This window comes from Argiope bruennichi, chromosome 7 (assembly GCF_947563725.1).
Source record: "Argiope bruennichi chromosome 7, qqArgBrue1.1, whole genome shotgun sequence".
NCBI classification, from domain to species: Eukaryota; Metazoa; Arthropoda; class Arachnida; order Araneae; family Araneidae; genus Argiope; species Argiope bruennichi.
The window spans coordinates 28,039,021-28,061,243 of NC_079157.1; the positions used below are offsets into that span (position 1 = coordinate 28,039,021).

At 27.7% G+C, this 22,223-nt stretch overlaps 2 protein-coding genes across 3 annotated transcripts in view; both read right to left on the bottom strand.

Annotated features, from left to right (window-relative positions):
* Positions 1-4,232: 4,232 nt before the first annotated feature.
* On the bottom strand, positions 4,233-13,730 carry LOC129975937 (39S ribosomal protein L11, mitochondrial-like). Its single transcript, XM_056089234.1, has 4 exons — positions 13,455-13,730; positions 11,238-11,333; positions 8,414-8,507; positions 4,233-4,573 (listed from the first exon to the last, which is right to left on the bottom strand). The coding sequence occupies exons 1-4, from the start codon at positions 13,587-13,589 to the stop codon at positions 4,293-4,295; spliced, it is 606 nt and encodes a 201-aa protein (XP_055945209.1). The 5' UTR covers positions 13,590-13,730; the 3' UTR covers positions 4,233-4,292.
* Positions 13,731-18,496: 4,766 nt separating this feature from the next.
* LOC129975868 (dentin sialophosphoprotein-like) overlaps positions 18,497-22,223 on the bottom strand; it is a 28,996-nt gene continuing 25,269 nt past the window's right edge. For both annotated transcript variants that reach the window (XM_056089123.1, XM_056089124.1), the window contains one exon: positions 18,497-20,286. In XM_056089123.1, coding sequence (XP_055945098.1) covers positions 19,045-20,286 — 1,242 coding nt within the window. In that variant the 3' untranslated portion in view covers positions 18,497-19,044. The remainder of the gene's footprint in view (positions 20,287-22,223) is intronic.

Here is a 22,223-nt window from a genome sequence, read left to right on the forward strand (position 1 = left end):
TGTTCATAACAGCCCATATTTTCTGTTTCAAGACATGCAGGTTTGATTAAGAGCAGTTATGGCATTACACTGTCAAGTGTAGAACAGTTTTACCATTAAAGCATGCTGAGATAAAATAGGGCTCATATTAAGCACACATCAGTAGTCAAAATCGAATTGCTAACAGGTCGTTTGCTTTTCCCTTTTCACAAGGAATGCATGGCGCTTCTGTCATACACGCACTAGGAATTTTACATATTCCATCTCGATATGAAAAATTTCTTCGTTCGTCCGTGACAGCAGCGCCAATATTTCTCTTATTGGCAACTTTTCGTACTAATTTTTTTTTCTGTGGAATTCTTTTTGCATGTTTTTTATAGTCTGTATATGAAATGTGGTTTCATTTCGCTTTTTCGTTTTCGCTGTAGAAAGCGCCAAACAGGGAAAGTTATTTTATGGCCACCCTGTATCTTGATGTTACATGCAAAATGATATAAATGATGATTAAAAAATGTATGCTAAAAAAATAGCTGCAGTTTCGAAGTCGCTACTCACGACCTTTTTGAGATATAATAATTATGCTCTAGAGTAGAAAAATAAGTAGCAACAACCGAACGCAAATCGGATGAATCTATACGAATCAAATAAATCATTTAATTCGTATAGATAAAAATGTCTAGATAATTTCTAGCTGCTCCGAAAATTAAATGCGCTCACATACGCATATAAATTAACACTGACTTTTTCCCCCACTTCTAGAATGATACATAGCATAACATTTTTTTTTTTTTAAACACAGAAATTCACTGTCAGATATCTTAGATCGGCTTTACAACAACATGAAAATCACATACAATTCTTCATAACATAAAGAAAATTAATACTTCAATTATATTTGAATCAAAATGACATTTCTTGTTTTAGTCCCATAAAGCTGCTTATATAGAAGGGTTTCATTGTATTAAAATTTTGTCAAAACAATTTAAAATCCTTACGTTTATTTTTTTTTAAAAAGAACTGCGTGAAAGAGTTTAATTTTATGCAAATACTGGAAATGTAACTTTAGTGCTTGCAAATTATGCTGACGAGCGCCCTCTATGTACGAATTCAAAAAACACCAGAACGAGAGAAGCTGTGATGGAGTGACGTGAGGACGATGGTATATTGGTATATATGGAGTGGTAAGACGATGTGTGTGTGACGTATTTCATGGAATATGACCTCAGAAAACTGTTAACTAATGGCCCATTTAATGCTGAAATAACTTTATATTTTTTATATATGTGTACCTGTGATGTGTGCAATTAATTACTGATTAAAACATATTGCACTAAAAGGTTGTTGACTATTATTTGATCTTAAGAGATGTCACAAAATGTTTATTTTGCCCAAAATTCTGAAAGCTGTGATAACATTTTACAATTTCATCATTCCTTTATTTCCTTCTTATTTAACTTATATGTTTACAAATTATGTGTAGTAATTCATCTATTTATTAAATTAAATAAGGAATGCTGCATAATAAATAATATTAATGAAGATTCTTGTGAAGCATTTAGTTACTTACAAGTTCAGCCATTTATCAAATTATGAGAGCTATGCAGTTAAAAATTGCCTAATATTTCATAGCATTCTTTTAAATGCCATTTTATAAAAATTAATTTTATTAAAAACTCCAATCTGATTTCAATTCGGAAGAAATAGACAAAAGTTTATAGCTTGTATAACTGGCTTAAATTCTTGAAGAAATATCATAGAATCAAAAAGTTATATAGAGCAAAAACAACACAAAAAAAAACATATTTCTTTTTGAAATAAGCACTTTTTTTTTTTTTTTCTGAAATAAGAATCTTCTTTTCAGAAAAATAACATTAAAAAAAATCATGCAAAAATAGCGTGCATTAAAACAGTGATACTTCAAAATCAGTGCATTCAAATTGAAGAAGGCTTTCAACAAGCAAAATTTCATTTAATAGAATTAAAGCATCTAAATAATTATTTTTAAAAATTCTTTGTTGAATTAATTATATAATTGCTCAAACTCCAAAGACTTTTGGAAAGCCTTCGTTGAAAACGCTAGACAATATCGTAATTTTATTATCAAAAATATGTAGCAATCAGATGGTGCTGTTTATTACAGGCCTTTTATAGTGAATTTTATTTTTATGAACTATAATAGTTATAATAATGAATAATAAACTACATTATAGACTTAAGAGTAAAAACTAACAATGTTTTTCACTAACCCTTTCTAGGCCTTTATTGGGCTTCCCACCAAATTTATCAATCTTTGTATGAAATTATGTAGGTTGGCATAAATTCTGACACATTTTTTTAGAAAGACAGAAACTTAGATGCTTCAGTTCTTTATCTCACACAAAATGATATGTCTTGATTTGTTACTTAATTATTAACTAACCAAATTAATTAATTAATCAAATTAAATTTATCTAATAAGCTAAATGAATCCCTTTTCTTATTCTAATTTCAAGCCTAAAAATATTTTAACATAATATGACTAGAAAAAAATGGCCCTTTAAAGGGTTAAAGCATACTATTATTAGTCACTAAAAAAAGAATATATTTTTAAATCAAAAATATGAAAATCAAAATAAAATGCGAGCTACTGTAAACAATACTATAGAACCATAATGAACATCACTGAAACGAAAGTTTCTAAATATTCAGTAGAATTCAAAATAAATTATTACTGAGATTTCAATTTCCAAAAAAAATGGATTCACTAATTCTTAAACTTTGATTCATTTTTTTGAAACTAAGTCTACAATAAAACTTCACCCAAAAGGTATTGAACTTTTCAAAAGCAAACAGCATACATTTTTTCAAAAGAGATTTTAGGAGCCAAAAAAGAATTTTGTGATAAAATTGTTACTTAAATAATAAATATTTATTAAATAATAACTTAAATAATAAATATTTAAGTAACTAATGTGTAAATATTTATTGATAATAAATATTTACACAAATGATAACGAACCACTTTGAAATTAATGCATATGAAAAATGAATGCAGCATTCATAACGAAAAAAAGTTTCTAATAAAGTGAATGGAATCTGAGTACTGCATAAAACATAACCTTAGACAAAGGTTGGAGCAATACAATAAATGAGTCTTGTGCAAAGTGCTGGTTCTTTTTAGACATCATTTACATGCTGAAAGGTCATATTGTTTCTTCATTTCTTGTCATACAACGCACTTATTGTACTGATCTATTGTCAAGTGCATTGTCAATAGTGAAATATATTTGTTTGTGTTTTGTACTATTTTTTTATGCTGTTACTCCATGATGAAGAGCTCAAGCACAAGAACCTTTTGGAAATTATAGAAATAATTTCTGAAATCCACAGTTTGGGAGCCTGTGCCTTAAAATATTTTTCACGAAGCTTGCAGCTTTTATGACTGTGTTTGACAGCCATATTATTTATAAAAATATGTTTCATAGTGTTTCTACATTAATAAATGCATGCTTCGATTTTTTCTATATTATTATTCTACCATTTTTAGTGATTGAAACTTGTGTTACTATCTAAAAAAACATTGAAAAAAAATTTAACCAAAAAGACATCAATTGAAAAGATAAACAATGACAAAATTCTCTAAACAATTCTAGTAAATTGATCAAACAGTTGGTATCTTAACCCTACAGTGCATCATGCAGCCATTTGGCTACACTTTTTTATTTCCATTTATAAGCTTCACGTGACTTTTCCAAAGGGCAACAATGAGTATTTGGAAACACTTTTTCAAATACTTTTGATAAACATTAGAAGAAAAGACTGATATTATGGCAAGTGGTACAAGAATAAGATTTAACCAGGAAACGTGGAAAAATACCTAGATGTCTGTAGTATGAATAGTTCTACCATTAAAAACACCATCAAAATATTTTTATTTTTCCATTATAAAAAATTTATTGATAAAAAGGGATTTTTATTTTTATTGCAGATTTGTTATAATGTGATTTGTGTTACTGGGATATTGTTTAATTCCTAATTCCTGTAATATTTGGCACATTTTCATTTCTTTTAAATTCACACACAAAATTTTTTTTTTAATTTTTAATAATTTTTTGAAACATTTGCAACTATTCAAAGTACATATACATTTTGAGGGAAAAAAATCAAAAGTCATGCATTCTAGAATTAAACATTGAAAAAGGTGAGTGTCATCATATTATTTATCATTCTAATGTACTAAAAAAGCAGAAGTATAAAATAACAACGACATAAAATTAATAAAACAAACAAAGTTAAACTTTATTATACAACTAAAAAATTCTAAATTTTTGATTCTACAATTGGGCTTTGGCTTGCTTAATAATCTTTGCCTTTCGTTTTTCCTCCAATTCTGTAGTCTGTTGATCGACAATAACTTTTCTTTCTTCTCTAAATGTCGCATATTCTTCTTCTGTTAGATTACGTACAGTTTCAACACCAACAGTCCGTGCTTCATCTATGATTTTCTGGCATATTTCTTTCATTGGAACACATTCAAAAATAGGATCTTGACTTTTAATTTTTGCTATTTCATAAACATGTTTAAGAGAAATTTTTCCAGCCCAGTCCTTAGGACCTGTAGAGGGAAGATTAAATATATAGAAATTAAATTCATAAAACAGAGTTAACATAAACTTAAATGACTTTTTTTAAATAGCTCTGATTACATCAAATCTATTTTTTTCATTATATGTTATACATAATATAATACTCCTTTACAAACATGTATTAAGGTCTTTTACAAGAAAAGAATTCTTAAGTTATGAAATATAAAATCTAAGATGTGCTAAACCACAGACACTGCTTAAACTCATTTCTGAAAAACCATAATGCAAAAAACTAAAATTCCAATTACATCAGAGTTATTTTTTTCATTATTTGTTATACATAGTATGATACTCCTTTACAAGCATGTATTAAAGTCTTGTGTAAGAAAATAAAATTCTTAAGTTATTAAATATAAAATTTAAGCTGTGCTAAACTAAATCCATTTCTAAATCCACTATGCACAAAAAAAAAAAAAAAAAAAAAATGCAATTTTCATTATATCAGACGTTCTTTTTCATGATGTGTTATACATAATATGATACTCCTTTACAAGCATTATATTTACATCTATATGCAAAAATGATGATGGTATTTGATGTGATAATGGATGACCTTATATGATGGTTTTGATGGCAGTAATTATCATTAGAACATCATTAAAAACCATCATAAAAGAATAAGTGTGCAAAACAAAATTATAAGAAAAAAATTAAGTTATTAAATATAAAATCTAAGGTTTGCTAAACTAGAGACACTATTTAAATCATTTCTGAAAAACCATTATGCAAAAAAAAATTTTAATTCTTAAAAAAGAGAGGAAAAAACTGCCAGTGTGTAATTTAATACAATGCTTATTATTGCAAATGTTCAAGAATAAAAGCTGAATTAGCTATAATGACTAAATAACAAATGATTCTGCAAAGGAAATTTTCATTCTACTAAAAAAAACTGTAAATATAATTGCCCAAAATTCTTATTATTACAAAAAGTCAAGAATAAAAAGTGAATTAAATGCAGTACCCAGATAACAAAGCGTTTCAAATATGTCAATGGAAGATCACCAATCTATTTTTCCCCCTCTTTATGCAAAAATGATGATGGTATTTGATATGATAATGGATGATCTGGTATGATGATTTTGATGACAGTAATTATCATTCCTTAATAAAAAAAACTATCATAAGTTTAAAAGAATAAGTGTGCAAAACAAATCTGAAGGAAGGAATGAAGAAAATAGAAAGAAAGAAAAAAACATTAAATGACCAAATGCCTGCATTTAGTTGTATTGATTTTAACTCATTCTTTGAATCTTTTGAGAGTGCAACCTCACAAAAAATGTAATAGTATGGCACTATGCTATACAAATTAAACAACTTTTGATACTTCTGTAAGCTGTTTGTTTTTTGTTTGTTTTTCAATCTTACCCAAACATTTCTTATTTGAAGTATTGTTTTTCTACTGTTTTTTTTTTTTTATTTATTTATTTACATTTTCCCATTTTTATTGATCATCTAACTTTGAATATGGAAAAGTCAGTAAATGTTATGAAAATAAAAAGGGCAATTCAAGGATAATTGCAAGGATATATAATTGCTACTCTAACAAATTCACTGCCACTTCTTATATATAGTAGTAATATAAAATATATACTATATATAAAAATCTACATAGTTTGAAAAATAATAATAATGAAATGAAATAAGGCTATATATTAGTATAATCTGCAACTTGATCTTTACTTATAATAAAGATGAATGTGTATATGAATGCTAGGATTCTACAGGATAACTTTGATATTGTGTTACAAAACAATTCATTTATATGTTAAAGAGTGTAAATGAAATCTTCAGAACGATTTTTTAAAATTTTAATTAAGTTTTAGAAAGTTAGGCGTTTTTGTTTTTTTTCCTCTATGACTTTAAAAAATATTATATTACAAAAAAAATGGCTTTACATCAACTTAGAATTCAAGAAAATATATTTTCAATAATATATATATGTGCTGTATAAGTTTTTTTTTTCTACATTTAATCAATTTTTAAAATATTTTCCAACAAAAATATTGAAATATGTAAGGATTCTGAATGAATATCAAACATATTATGAATGATAATACCAAAACATAAACATTTTGGAAGAACAACAAAGTTATTGATAAAAGTTGCAGACTGCCTGTGCAGTCTGAAATACAGTCAGTATTAATAAAAAAAATATGCAAAATATGAAATAAAATTTCTGTCTTTAACACAAATCATTATTGGAAAAGCCAATTTCAGGAATATAAACAATATATTTACTTAATTTTGAGAAAAAATCTGTAAAAAATTTAAATTTATATTTAAAATACTAGGTTAATAGGCTAGAAAGAGCAGAGTGAGCCAATTTTTTATGAATTTCACGGGAGTTAATAGAAAATAATTGAAATCCATAGTAAATGAACAGAGCAACATGAAGCAAAGCTTAAAAATATTTTACTAGGGAAGCCATTCAGACTATTGTAAATACTTAATTAAAAATTTTAGCATGTATTAATCCTTTCAAAACAGTTGGTCACCAAAAGTGTTTAGTTATAACTAAAACTGAAATATGTTTATAGAGTGATAAACACAAGAATTCATTCACTGCATATACAGAAATTAAGTTTGCTTTTGATGATATTTAAATATATTTTCTTCTAACAAAGAGGAACAAAAAATTTTTTTAATGTTAAATATTTTTACTTTAAATATTTCTAGGTTTAGAATATATATATAAATAATATTAAGCTTCAAAGATTATTATATTATGCAACAATGAACATTAAAAAAAAATGTCTATATTAAAAGAAATCATTTAAGTTGTGGTGAAGCTTATAAGCCAGATAACAACTTCAAGACTAGAGTGTAAACTTTTGTCTAGTGGCTTGTTACTCGGCTGCAAACCCTAATGCTGCGAGTTCGATCCTACTCAACGCCACCAAATTTCCTTATTGGTTACCCTGGTTCCGAACAAATGCATCCTTCGTACAGATGTTGTGGTGCTTCTACCCGCAGCAAAGTCGTCAGACTCAATTGATGCAACAGCAACCACACACGCACTCGCCATAATGCTTGGCGCTCAAATGGGTACAGGCACATTAGACTCCACAGCCGATACATCACCACTCAACAGCAACACAACATATCGTTCGTCTCGCCTCCGACTGACTGGAGGGAGAGTACTGTGGTGAAGTTTATAAGCCAGATAACAACTTCCAGACTAAAGTGTACACTTTTGTCTTGTTACTCGGCTACAAACCCCAAAATTGAGAGTTCGATCCTACTCAATTCACCTCCTCAAAATTAACAAGGTTCAAAGAATTTTCTTAACAAATGAATCTCAGTGTTTAATTTTAAAATATCTCAGAATATGCATAAATAAAATTGTGTGAATATCCAATCAAATGCAGGACAGAGTCTTAAATTTAATTTTTACAAATCAATTAAAGTAAAATGAAAAGACACTTTTTTTTTTCTTTTCCTATTTAAATTCATCTTTAGAAAAATTCTCATATAAATTCTCAAAATCACAGCAAAATATCAAATCCAGTAAAGTATTAATTTTCTTGAGCATTTCCAAAGTATTGAAAGTTCCATAAGGAAAATAAGTAATTTGTAAATTACATACAGCAAATTGTATTGCAAAATAAAGAAAATGTATCAATAAATGATATTTTATTATTTCTAATTAAAAGTTGAAGTAAATGGTTTACAAGTTACACAAATATATATTTCTGCACAACAAAACAGAAATTGATGTGCATGTTCATTAAATGTTTTGAGTATTTAAAATATTAAGAAGCATGAAATAATACAGAAAAAGTTATCATACAAGACAGAACAAAATGTACCTGGTGACATGGATCCTTTTTCAATACCTGCCGCTTGTTTTACAAAATAGCTTATTGGTGGGTTACTAAAAGAAAGCTCAAATGTTCGGTCCGGCTAAAATATAAAAGAAAAATAATTTCTTCTTTAGTTAAACTAATCAGATCACATAAATTTAAAAATCAGTAAAAATAAAATCATCAATTAATTAGATTTTGATGAAAAAAATAATTTAATGTCTTATATTATTTTACTTGTTGTAACAGGAAATGTCTTTTCATATAGAAATTTGTAACCATTTTGACACTGTAATAAGGTGTGATAATAGTATTTAAATACATATTTAGAAACTGTTCTACTTATTTTGAAACATAGTTATATATAAGAATGCACTTTATTAAAAACTAGTTATTAACAAAACAAAAAAACTGAATAGAATGCTAAACTGATGAATCCCAACATAGAAATCTTTGTAAATGCATCACTGAATATACTTAGTGATATGGAAAATATATAACAATGTTAGTAAAGTAATTTTTATTAAGAAAGAAAACATTTTTCTCTAGCTCAATCCATGATAGATCTAATGCTAGTACTGGCCATGGTAAAATCATGTCAACTCTAATGGCACATCAGATTATGAATGCAATATAAGGCTCAGCATTTTTATGTATTAAGATTTGTCTATTTGTTCATGATCGGTATCACAATCTATTTTATCAGTAATCTGATGACTTTTTCATTCAGGGATTGCAGAATCACATTAATAATCTTGTTATAATTTACTGTATGACTTAGAAAATATACAAGAATAGAGATCACATGTTCTTTATAATGTATTATTAAAAAATATGTTAAAATTAAAAATAAATGAAAAAGACTATAAATATTAAAAGGAAAATAGAAAAATAAATCTTTGAAGAAAATTCTCTGCACCTTAATCAAGAATAATTTCAGGAACTATATATGAAATCATATTACACAATTTCAAAATATAGTCTAATTTACACCACTGGTGATTTAGGACGAATTCTGTTTACATATATTTATTTTTTTAAAAATGGAGGACTGAAGTCACGACATAAGTGGAACAATTCCTTTTTACTCTTTTGAGTCCTTTTCTCAAAATTTCTGAGGTGAATGTGAATGAATGAATGAATGAATCATTCTATGATTTTTGGAGATGCATATTATCCCTCCTTTTAAAAGTATTCCGTATTTCAATATTTAGTTTTTGATAATTCAGATATTAAACATGCTTATAAAACAACATTGAGCAAATGGAGTATTTACATGAGCAATAGAATAGCACCAATTTTCATGATGATTATTATTTATTTAGTCACGGGGTCAAAACAGTACTAGGTTTATATTATTTTTTGAAATGAAATAGAATGAAGAAGCAATAATAGTAATAATAATTTCATGCCTTAAGTATTGTTTATATTTACAAAAGTCAGTGGTGACCACTGCAGTAAAAATAATAATTATAATAATACAAAATAAAAATATATAATGTGCCAGAGTACCTGTTACCTTTGCTATATCCTTGTATATGATAGAAATTACAGACATTAAAAAAATTATTCTGAGGATAGATTTAATTATTTTGAAATTATTAATAGTAGAAAGGATTGTGATTTTTTTGATCCTTCTCCAAAAAATCATGTGCTTAAAGTGTTTCAAACAGTTCAGCATTAGTGCAAAATTGATATGAAAAATATTTTCGTCTCTTTTTTTTTTTTTTTTTTTTTCACCAACTATTTAGGAACAATTTTTAATATATCATATGATGCAACTAATCTTTTCATGAACAAATACAACAAATGATAGCTCAGGAAACAAACAGATATATCAAGTAGCATATTGATAAAACAGCCCATAAAGACAGAAAGAATAAAAAAAGGAGAAAAAATAAATCAGAAAAACATAAATTATGTTTTAATGTGTTTTTTTTTTTTCCACTCCAAGGAAATGTTAATTAAATAAACACTGACACATTTAAATAAAATGTATAGTATAAAGTATGTACAGTAAGTATATGTATAGTATAACGTATAGTAAAGTATGTATGTATAGTATAAAGTAAATGTATAGTATAGCATAAAGGGTCATTCTTCATGTAAATTTCAGGGTCTTCTTATTCCATAAAAATTTTTGAGTAAAATAGCCCAAAATATTTGTATAAAAATTTAAATGATACATCAAGTTCCACATATCTCTTAATTGCATAAAAAAGCCTCAAAAGCAGTATTTTGTTTTTTACTCTAAACAAAAAACTGTAATTAGCAAAAAAATTTATAGGGAAATGAATTTAGTGTAAACATTGCTTACTGCTTGTATATTTTACTTATAATTTTATAAAATAAATGGAAATATAATCATATATTAAACCAGATTTTATTCAGTTTTATCTTTATATCATTACATAAAAAAATTATCTTTCTATAAAAATTTAATTTTATGAAAAAAATTTATATTTAAAAAATCTTTTTTATAAAATTTTAGCTCTCCTGTGCATTGCTCTCATTGCTGCAAATTTTAGCTCTCATATAAATAAATTTTAATAAGTCACAAAAAAAATTCTATAAAACAGTTTTGAAAAAAAAATTAATCAGAAGATTAATTTTGACAGTCACACCAAATTTCTTTATTATAAAATCATTCAGCTAATATAGTGTCTATATTAATTAAATTTGTATCAGCAAATAATATGAAATATTGCAGGAGCTCTAACATGAAACATCATATTCTAAAGCTTTTCACCAAACAAATAATAAAAATAAATACTAAAAGAAAGAAAAAAAAAAGAAAGATATTATAAACCAGTCCTGAAAATGATTTTACCTTAATCCTTATCATACAAGGTAATGGTATGCCTTCTTTAATGTCCTTTGTTTTTTCATTGAATTCTTTGCAAAACATAGCAACATTGATATTTCTCTAAAACAAGAATATAATAAAGTTACATTTTATACCATTATTATATAAAAAATATAACATTACAACAATCAACAAACCTATATATTTCATATTTCTGAATTTAGCAGAAACTTTTCAAATTTATAATATAATATAACATGGCATTCCATGCCATATTACAACAACCTGAGAAATATGAATTATAAATGCTCACACATTATAAAACTCTTTTCAAGCACAGCATTAACATACATTTTTAATTCAGTATTGGTTACTCCTTAATCCATCAATTATGCGTACAGCAACCCACATTCAAAACAAAAGAATTTTTTTCAATACTTATAAATTAATGGTGACCTTCCCAAAATTAGCACCAAAACCAAATTGGCATTGTAAATTTATGAGTTTGCTTCTAACTTACAAGAAGAAAACAAGCATTTGATTTCACTGTTTATATTTAAAAGGGTGTAAAAAATATTGATGTTAAAGATGAAAAAAATAACGATGTCAAAATTATCACCAATCCTTCACCGTTAATTAATAAGTACCTTCTTCTCTTTGGTTTTGATATAAATATAAATACATATTTGTTTCAAAACTTTATTTTTTTAGGTGTGTTACTATTTTATCCAATAATCAAAATATGATTATTTACCATAAATTGAAATCATTTCAGATTTGATAAAGAATTTTTTTCTTTAATCTTTACAAGCTACCAATGTGAAATTTAATAATTTAATCAGAGTCTCACTTTTTGTTATTTATTACAAAAGAAAAGAATAATTTCATTGTAAAATGATTTCTAAAAAATTGAATAGAAAATCTCTATCATAACAATAAAGATGAATGTATGTATGTATATTAGTACTCAACAGTACTGTTTGATTCACAGCTACCAAACTTGGAACATATATACTTTGGAAATTAAAAATGTACACCTCAAAAAGATTTTTTTTTAAATTTTATTCAAAAAATTTAATGAAATTTTTGCCTTTTTTAAGGATTATTTCTAAAAATATTATAGCATAAAAACAATTTTTACATCATCTTAAAGTTCAAAAAATTACCTTTTCAATAATACAGTTTTGTTGCCACATAACTTTTCTTTATTTTTAAAAATATTTTTAGCAAAAAAATATTTTTAAAAATAATTTTTGCATAATTTATATATCTATCTCTCTCGTTGTTGAAATGAAACAAACCATTTTCATAGTTGCTATAAATATTTCATCCTGTCCTTTTTCTAATTGTAGATGATAATGATACCTAATGTAAAGAAACCTGGTCAATACAAAGTGGAATGACCAAAATATGAAAATGTGGCTTATTTTTACATGTTGAATATGTTTTAGTACAAAGCCTGATTGTAAGAAATTTTTGGAATTTTGTTATAATTACAATAAAAGTTTAACTTTCAAATGAAATATATTTATATATATATATTTTTAAACACCTCTGCTCTTTTCTATGATATAAGAGGAGATATAAAGGTTTAGACCGAAAATTAAAGAAACACGTAGAAAAATGAGCAGAATAATATATAGTTCTTTAAAATAGTACAAGTCATATATCTATCAAAACGTGAAGATTAAAAATATTCTGCCGCAAAAGTTATTAAATCCAAGTTGCACAAATATTTAACTGAAATTTTCAGCAACCATTAATCCTGGTGAACCAACCGGCCTCCAAAAATAGCTAATACACAATAAATATGATAAAACTGCAATAGAAATAAACATAATTTTATTTTTATAATATAATGTAAATATTATAAAACTAAATTAAAATGTTTATCTAACTGTATTCTTTCAAGAAAACTAATTTCATATTATTCCTACTGAAATGCAAAAAAGATTGTTTGAAAAAAGCTTAAATTTGATAACAATGTGGTGCTTAACATATCGCAATAAAACATTATCTCCATTATTGAATTATCATTTTCTTTCATTCAATAACATTTAAAATAATGCCTTTTTACTGGTTTTTATCACAACAATATAAGGAATGTATCCAGTGATAATAACCCTGTTATTATTTACAAGTTTATACCTAGATATTATCTACCTCTACAAAAAGACTCAGATTATTGTAAAATAATATTGTTGATACAGGAATCATGATTATAATTGAAAATAATCTTACTTGACCAAGATGAGGTCCCAAAGGTGGCCCTGCCATTGCTTTGCCGGCTGGAATATTAGTTCTTATATAAGGAGGATGAATGACTTTCTGAACAATTTTTCTAAACCCTTTAACTTGCCTGGAACCTTTCGACATATCTATAGAGTAATTAACGTTTACTTAAGAAAGAAAATGTTAAATATTTACTGAAAGAAATTTTTTTTTTCCCTAAGAAAAAAAATTACGTGACTTTCAGGTTCCTTTCCGATTTGTTTGTATACATTGGTTACGAGTACTTCATTTCATTTCAGTTTATATGTGATAAGTACATATTGTAAGAAAATTGATATCGATACCACATTTTTTTTTTAAGAATAACTTTTTTTAGAAGGAGAACCATATTATTTTTTCTATAAATAATTGAATAATATTAGCAAAAATCTGGAAGGCATTGCTGATAAAGTATAAGGAGCAGATCCACCCCCTAAAAAAACACGCCTTCACATGTTGATTATTTTTTGTTCATTAATTTGTCTCTTTATAATTAAAAAGCAAGTTTCATCTATTTTGAATCAAACTATAGAAAGAAAGAAATTCAATTTACGAATCATTCTTTCGAACTTTTCTGAGTTCAACGCATTAAAATGAAATTCCTTTTTTAAGGATGACAAATACTTAGCGTTGATAGAGAGCTATAATTCAATGGTTGAATTCAATGACCACAAGAAAAAATGAATAATGATCGGGCACTGTTAAGGATCCAAATTTTTTTCATATAATCTTTTATCATCATTTTCCTTAATTTTCCTCAACAAACATTAATCTCATTTTAATTCCATTTCCTTTGGAAGCTTGAATATAAATTTTTGGAGGGTTCAGGGGGGTTCCAGAAGCACTTTTTTCGTTATTGCGATATTCGATTCCTTCTGTCTTATTCTTCCTTTTCATATGTCTTTGATTTGAATCTTTTTTGCAGTTGGATATTTACGAAAGAAAACATATTTCTTTAGAGGCAAGATTCAAAATTTCATTCCTTCTTATGTACGAAGTGCAAGAAGAGCATTTTTAACCTTTTTAAAAAATCGAAAAAGAATATATATATATATATACTTAATTAATTCAAGAGAGCTTAAAAGATCCCTGTATTTCCCTTACTTCTGATTGACATGCGTAGAAATCCCTATCAGAATCTTAATAATATATTAGCACTGTAAAAAAATATTTTCCCTATCCATATTTCATGTTATATAAGACTAGAGATAATTTATTTAGCGCTTCTTCCCGACTTCGGCTTTTGCAACGTCTTGTGGCGGACGTGTCTTGTCTACGCCTTCTAGTAAATAACCATGCCTGCCTCCCGAGAGAGAATAAATCGAACTTTAAAAATATAAAATCTCTTCACTGTCTTCGAACCTGCATTCTGCTTCATTTAAAATAATGCTTACATATTAAAGAGTCGACAAGGATAGTTTCTTGTGAAAAATTGTGACATAAACAAAAAGAATTAAAATTAAATCCACGGGTGAGACTTCGTCGTTGCATTGCGTCTCCGCAGCTCGCCGTGCATCGAAGATAGTTCCGTACTGATGCAGCACGCTGTCTCCGATGGCGAAGCGCCTTCGGCTACGTCGTTCCATGACGAAGTTCCATGTCAACCGATGCAATATCCACTGTATTCCACAGCCTCATCCGCCATTCCGGCTTTGTTGTTCAATAGATACCCTTATGTTTGTGCTCCATATTGTCATGTGCGTGCTCCTTATATCTTCAAGGAGTAGCGGCTCCTTCTCACCAGAAAAATGTTTTGGCTCCTTACCTGTGCTGAATAATCCTGATCTCGACGTCATTTCTTTGTTATATTATCATCTGAATAGAAAAATAGCTTTCGTCACCTCCCGTAGTCTCCAGTGCTCAAAATTACATTTTTGTAATTAATTAAAAAGTGATTATTCATCAAAAAGTTATTAGTGTTAAAAAGAAGCCACCATCAACTGATTCAACGGGTGAAAATCAAGATTTATATTTTGTTCTTTTGATTTTATTTTGAACTGCATCCCAGTCAAACATCCAATTAAACTGTAAGAGCTTCTCTCTTACGACTTATTCAATATGTGGTCTCGCGTTGTCAAGATGAAAAGCAACGCCTCGTCGGTTCATTAATTCTGACCATTTTTTTCTTCTTTTTTCTATGCAGCTTTCAGTTGATGACAGTATCTCGTCGCAGAATTTATTGTTTTACCTTGAGGAAGGTGCTCATAGAAAATTACGCCTTTCTAGTCGCACCAAATGGACAAAAGAACTTTTTGGGGGTGTAGTAGAGCTCTGGTACGACTGAAACCGATGACATAGACGGCTAATAGATAAGCCTGCATGTTTGCACAAGCAGAACCAGGTAAGGCCATTCATAGCGCTATGAGAAAGACACTTTTGGGACACCCTAATACTTTCCTCCAAATTAAACTTTAATTTATGTTTATTTTAACAAGGTAATGTTCCCAGGAGGGCATATCATCTGTAAATTGCGTTACGCACCATTAAAAGTCATATAAAACGCTCTATTGGACAGACTGTTAACATAAAGTTATTAAATTTGCAAGTAGTTGTAGTTACTTCTTGGATAGTAGGTACATACTAAAAATTAATTAAAATGCCAATGTTAAAAAAAAAACTTTCAAATACAAAAAATTAAATTTCAATTATATCAATTTTATTGTCTTATCATTTTTTCCTTGATTTCCATGAATTTTTCAGTATATCTTAAAATAAAATTTTCCTTGTTTTCATAACTGCGCACAATCCTTGCAAGAACTTTAAACACATTTTTTTTTGTGTGTGTGTGTGTGCAAGTTAATATTGCTGTAAGTAAAAGTAATTTTTTTAAAAATATTGTAAAGATAGATTAATCGATTTTAAAACATCATTATGCTGTGACACTTTGGAGAAAAGGTTTGAATCTGTTTCAATTTTAAGCTGGAAATAACTATTTTTATCATATTTTTACAAACCTGTAATGTTGCTTCCCAGCACGGTTAGTTCAATAACTAGAAAGATCATTTTACGATCAGCCCTGTTGGATGCTGATCGGGTGCCGAGTCAGTGATCCCAGAGCTTGGCGAGAAAATAGATATTACAGGAAACTTCCAGAATTTTAGCAATTCAGCCAATAGGAACCAAGATACGCCTGATTGGTCCAGAACCTTCTCTTCCCGCCTCCCGGGAACTATAAAAGGCCAGCAGTCTCAAGCTGCAGTCAGTCGCAGTCGTAAAGAGGAGAGCGAAGCAACGGCTGAATAGTTGGACTAGTCCGGCGAAGCGTTGTGTGGAGCTAAAGCGATTGCTGAACTGAGCTGTGTGCCGAGTCCTGGTGTTTATTGTATAAGCAGCATCGAGTCGTGTAGTAGTGAGTAGGCAGTTGGATACAGCTAAAGCGTGGGGACAGTGGAGAATTGCAGATGTTTGGAGAAATCGTAGAGTGAAGTTACGTAGATTCCCTCCTTCTGCTGAGTTCAGTCTGGTCGCTTTGTGTGCTGTGGTTGTCTTTACTGCCGATTACTACTTGTGGACTGCTGTTGTAGTGTGCTGCTGGGTGTTGCCTGTCTTTGTCTCGGCTGTATATTTGTCGTCTGTGTACTCATATCTAATAAAAGTCGCCGTTCGTTATTGAGACCTGCTGATGTTTTCAACCATACACTCACTACAAGCGAACCCGTTAACTTTACGGACTTACAGAAGAAAGTTCCGTAACAATATTTATTCAGCAAATTTGATTGTAAAAGCTGAATCATAACAACAAGAACTAGAAATTCAATAAAAATTTTAATAATTAAAACATTTGGGGACAACATTTGAGTTAAACTAGTGGAACCATGGTCTCCCACAGTTTTCTTGCATACTCCATCTCTTGTAAACATTTTAACAACTGGAAGAAGGTGATTTTCAGTGATGAAACCTATTTATTTGTGCAGGAATATTCAAGTGTAGTTAGGCAAAGTGAAGGTGAAATTCTGTAATCACATCATATCTAAAAGACTGTAAAATACCCTTCTAAACAGATGCATTTGAGTTTTTTCACAACAAATGGCACTGGGGACTTAGTTCCTGTTAAAGGCATGATCAAATGCATAGAAATATTACACAGGAAGATTGTTCCATTCTTGGAAACATTTAACGGAACATTTCAACAGAGCTTGGCCCCTTGTCAACCATCGAAATTAGTCCAGACTTTTATAAGGGAAAATGAAATGAAAGTGCTTGATTGGCCTAAAGACCAAAATCCCATTGAGAATTTGCGGCAAATTCTTAAGAATCGCTTAGCTAAAATAAATTGCACGACTACAGAACAAATGACTATAAAAGTGTGGTTCCACGATGATAAAGTTAAGAACTTGTGTGCTGCACTAGTGGAATCAATGTCAATACATATTGAAAAGGTCATTTCCTCTAAAGGAGGATATACTTCGTACTAATATAGAAATTTATCAGTTTATTTATGTATTATGTTATGTAAGGTTTTAGAAATTTTCTTCTTTTTTTTTCCCCATTTGTCCCAATTAATCAAACAGTATTGTACACCCCAGAGAAAGCAAATGGATACTGAATACTCTTTCTGTACTAGAAAGAAGATTTTTTTAAAATTTCTTCATCCTTTCTTTTTATCTCTAATGTCATAATTTATCATAAATATTATGAAATCAATTTTGTCAGTTCACTGTCAGTTGATGCCATGGATATACAAACATAATTTAATTAAAACAGATTAACATATTATCAAGTTCAGAAAAATATTAAAATAATTTATTGTCATCAAAAGCACACAAATTTCCTAATACCAGCACATCAAGAATTAAGTGAAAAAGAGATTAGAAAATTCCATCATCTCAAACATTAAACAAGTTGTATTTAATATAATCGAGTTTTTAAAAAATAAGAGATTTAGGTATATAAAAAAAGATTTGACTGGAAGTCAAATTTGAAGAGTAAACTTCATCAAAAAATACACAGATTTGTATAATAATGACAAATATAAATTAGACTTATTGGGCCAAATAATTGCACTTATAAAATAATTTATAAAAAGTAAAAAAATAATCACATTTTATTTATAGACTACATGTCTACAGTCAATAATAGCCTATTATATTGATACAGAAACAACATATTCCTCTAGACATTTGCTCTTGGTTAATCACATTTTCAATTAGCAAGACACATAAATTTGGTATGTTGCATAAATAGCTGCTTTCAAAGATCATTGCTTTTTAAGTTAGATGTTAGAAGACAAGATACACATAAATTCAAAAGAATAATTCATGCTCAATCATATCTATATTTAATACTAGATTAAAAATAATTATTCGGTAAAGTACAGTGTAATTTTAATTTTATTCAATTTAGAAGGCGAATCTAATCAATGTAACAAATACCATCTACAATTCACTACTGTTGTATGATAGCATTTTGTAAAAACAAATCAATTTCATAACTCAAACATTATAATCTTGTCTTACAGAAAAAGTCAATGTGATTTGATGTAACAGATTTATATGGCAGTATAAATGTTTTTTTTTAAATAATAAAAATAAGAAAAAATATTTAAAAAAAAGAGGATCACTTAAAAAGAAGCTACACAATTAGATTTGTTCCAATTTAAAAATAGTGAACCATCTTCACGTATATCTAAATGCTTTAAACTATATGGATCCATGATATTTTGTAAAACGTTTTTTGAACGAACCTGCTGAAAAGCATATTCTGTCACTTTAAAAAGTTTTTTAGGAGGAGAACCACAAACAGATTGGCAAAAAGGATTGAATTTATTATTAAATTTGACATCTTGTTTGCTATATGTAGATTTATTATCAGAATGAGGAGTATCATTAGAAAAGACACAGTGCTCTTTCTTTCTAGAAACAACCTGATCATGCGAAATACAAACTTTTGCTTTTTTATGAAATGATTTGTTCTTATATTTCCTAGATGACTTCGATCTGTGTGATAACCAAGCTTCCTCCTCTATTTTTTGCAATTCAGCAGGAAGATTAATTTTGGCTTTAATTGCATAATGAACCTGCCGCATATGGAAGTTGTTTAAGATATTTTCATCAGCCTCAATCTCATCATAATTATCTTTTTCTTGTAATGGCTCATCATTTTTTGGGTTTTCTGCACTTTGATAGTCTTCCATATGACTGCAGGTTTCTTCATTATTGTATCTATTCATGTTTGAAAATTTTTCAGTAGAACTGGAGGTATCAGTAATCTTTTCAAATACACTGAAAGTTTCTGATGAAGAACCATTTTTGGCATTATTTGATTCTTCTACAACAGAATGATCATGTTCTGTTTCAGCATCTTTAATAGAAAACACTTCATTTTCAAGATTTTTATTTGGTATTAAAGATGGCGGTGGCGATTCAGAAGGCATTTCACTTTCAGAGTTTTTAAAGATATGCAATGGTTCTAGAGTAAGCTCAGGTGTATTTTCATGTTTCTCAGACACACTAAGTGATTCTAATGCCATAGGAATTTCAGCATTGTTTAATTCTTCTGTCATAGAATCATTTATCTTGGTGCATGCAGAAAATGATTCACAACCAGGTTTTTTAAACACACTATGAGAATTGATGCTATCTGAACTTTCTGTAACACAATCAGAAACTTTTGCAGTGGAAGATTTTACAAGATTTTCACATATATTAGATGATTTTGATTCTGAACTTTTATTCGAATCTTTCATTACAATATTTATCTTTTTGGTACTTTTAGAACACCTGGAATCAGAATCCAAAATAGCATTCTCAGATTCTGATTTTGATGACAAAAATTCATTCCTAGAATTCTGATTAGATAATACCTGAAAAAAATAGAATAAAAATTAATACATAATTAAAATGTTGTCAGTACATTAAAAATGAAAATAAATATTTTATTTTTAAATGTTAAATGTATTTTTATATATTAAAAAAATGTTAATTGCTATATTTGTCCAATGATTGTTAAAAAAACAAACAAAAACCTTCCTTAAAAAGTTCATAGTTTTTAAAAATAAAGCTGTTTAATAATTCAATATAAGCTAATTATTAATTTAGCAACTACTAAAAGAATTGGTATAATTAATTCTCTAGCAAAAAGCCTAATTGGTCAAAAAAAAAAAAATCACATCCTACAGTAAATTCATCATGCAACCGAAGTTATTGATGAATATGATCTAGTACATTGAATCTGGAAATATTTTGTTCTATTACTTGTAAGAATATTAGCAATCATTTGTTACAGTTAATTGATTCATAATCACAAATTGTTCACAGTTAAAATATCAGGTATATGAAATTCAAGCGTTTTGTAAATTAGATTGCATATTCATAAACATCATTAATAATAAAAGATTCTTGTAAACACTGCCATTTATATTTTTTCTAAAGAAAAAAAATTATGTAAAATTTTCCATGATTAAGTAAATATATATATGAAAATGTTAAATAAAAAAGAAAGTTGATTTTTGTATAATTTTTTAATAATTAAATTCACTATAATTAACATTTGTTCAGTACGGTGTTGTGGTAGTACCATATGTAAAGTCACACAAATTATTTGGGAACATCAAAATTATTTCGGTTAAAGCTCTGCAATGAATAAATTATTTGAAAGAATTTTTTAAGACATGCCACCCACCCCCCCTTTTTTAATAGAAATAAATTTCAAATCCAATTCTAATAAATTCAGCAGCAATGAAAATGTGAATCAATATATACAATGCAAAATGCTTAAAAAACAAATCTATCTCACATATAATTTCATAAATTTTTAGACTTAATCACAAAAATGCAACATCTATCAAGCAAATCATATTTAATATATCAGTTACAATTTATGCAACATTTCTGCTCAGATAATTCAAAATATTTTTGAACATATGTGCTACAATAATTCTTAAATAAAATGTTTTCATTTATCCAATATTTAAAAAAAAAAAATATGCTTACAAAACTTTCTTAACCACAAAAATTGATGATAATTTGATAAAAAAAATGATAATTTGATAAATACATTTTGCAATAGTTACATTTCATAATTATTAAACTTTAATTCATTTAAAATACTTAGCATATCTTATCTCATTTTATCTTAAGTTTCTTAAATATTTTGAAAATTTGGAGTTGCTAACTATTCTGTTTAAAAACAAATTTGAGTTCAAATTTTAATATGCATATTATTGCAAAATATAATTACACTCCTAATTACAATTATTAAATTAAAAAAGATGTAAATAATAATGATTTTTATCTTTTTTTTCTCGTTAATATTTAAATTATTTGGTGAAATTTGATGTTTTGGTGAACAAATTCCTTTTACAAGATTTCTAATCATAATTTATATAAATTTAAATTAAATTAGAATAGATGCAGTATTTGTATTGTAAAAACTCTATTTAAAATAATTTTTAAAGAAATATCATGACATATTTTTAAAAGCATTTAATCGATTTTGGAAAAAAATTTATTGAACACTTTTTTAATTTTTTTTTATTGAAAACCATCAATTATAGATATACAGGGTGGTTATAATTAAACTTCCCCTGTAAACAGCATCCTACAACGCAAACGGGTGAACGCATTGCAACGAAATTTTGTGTATAGACTATACGTGAGATACGCTCACGGAATTTTAGAAAAAAAAAAGAAAAAAAGTTCTAAAATGTCCACCAGATGGTGCCTTTTCCGGAAAACCATTAATTTTAACACAATAAATGACCAAAATGGAATACAGAAACAGTATTAACAATCCAGAACA

Bases quoted from the DNA above. Each gene is read 5' to 3' on its own strand.
- LOC129975937 (XM_056089234.1), bottom strand. From the start codon at position 13,589: ATGTCGAAAGGTTCCAGGCAAGTTAAAGGGTTTAGAAAAATTGTTCAG. The intron at 11,334-13,454 runs GTAAGATTATTT...TTCTTGTTTTAG, and splicing joins TGGGACCTCATCTTGGTCAA to AGAAATATCAATGTTGCTAT. The intron at 4,574-8,413 runs GTACATTTTGTT...TTCCCTCTACAG, and splicing joins AAAAGGATCCATGTCACCAG to GTCCTAAGGACTGGGCTGGA.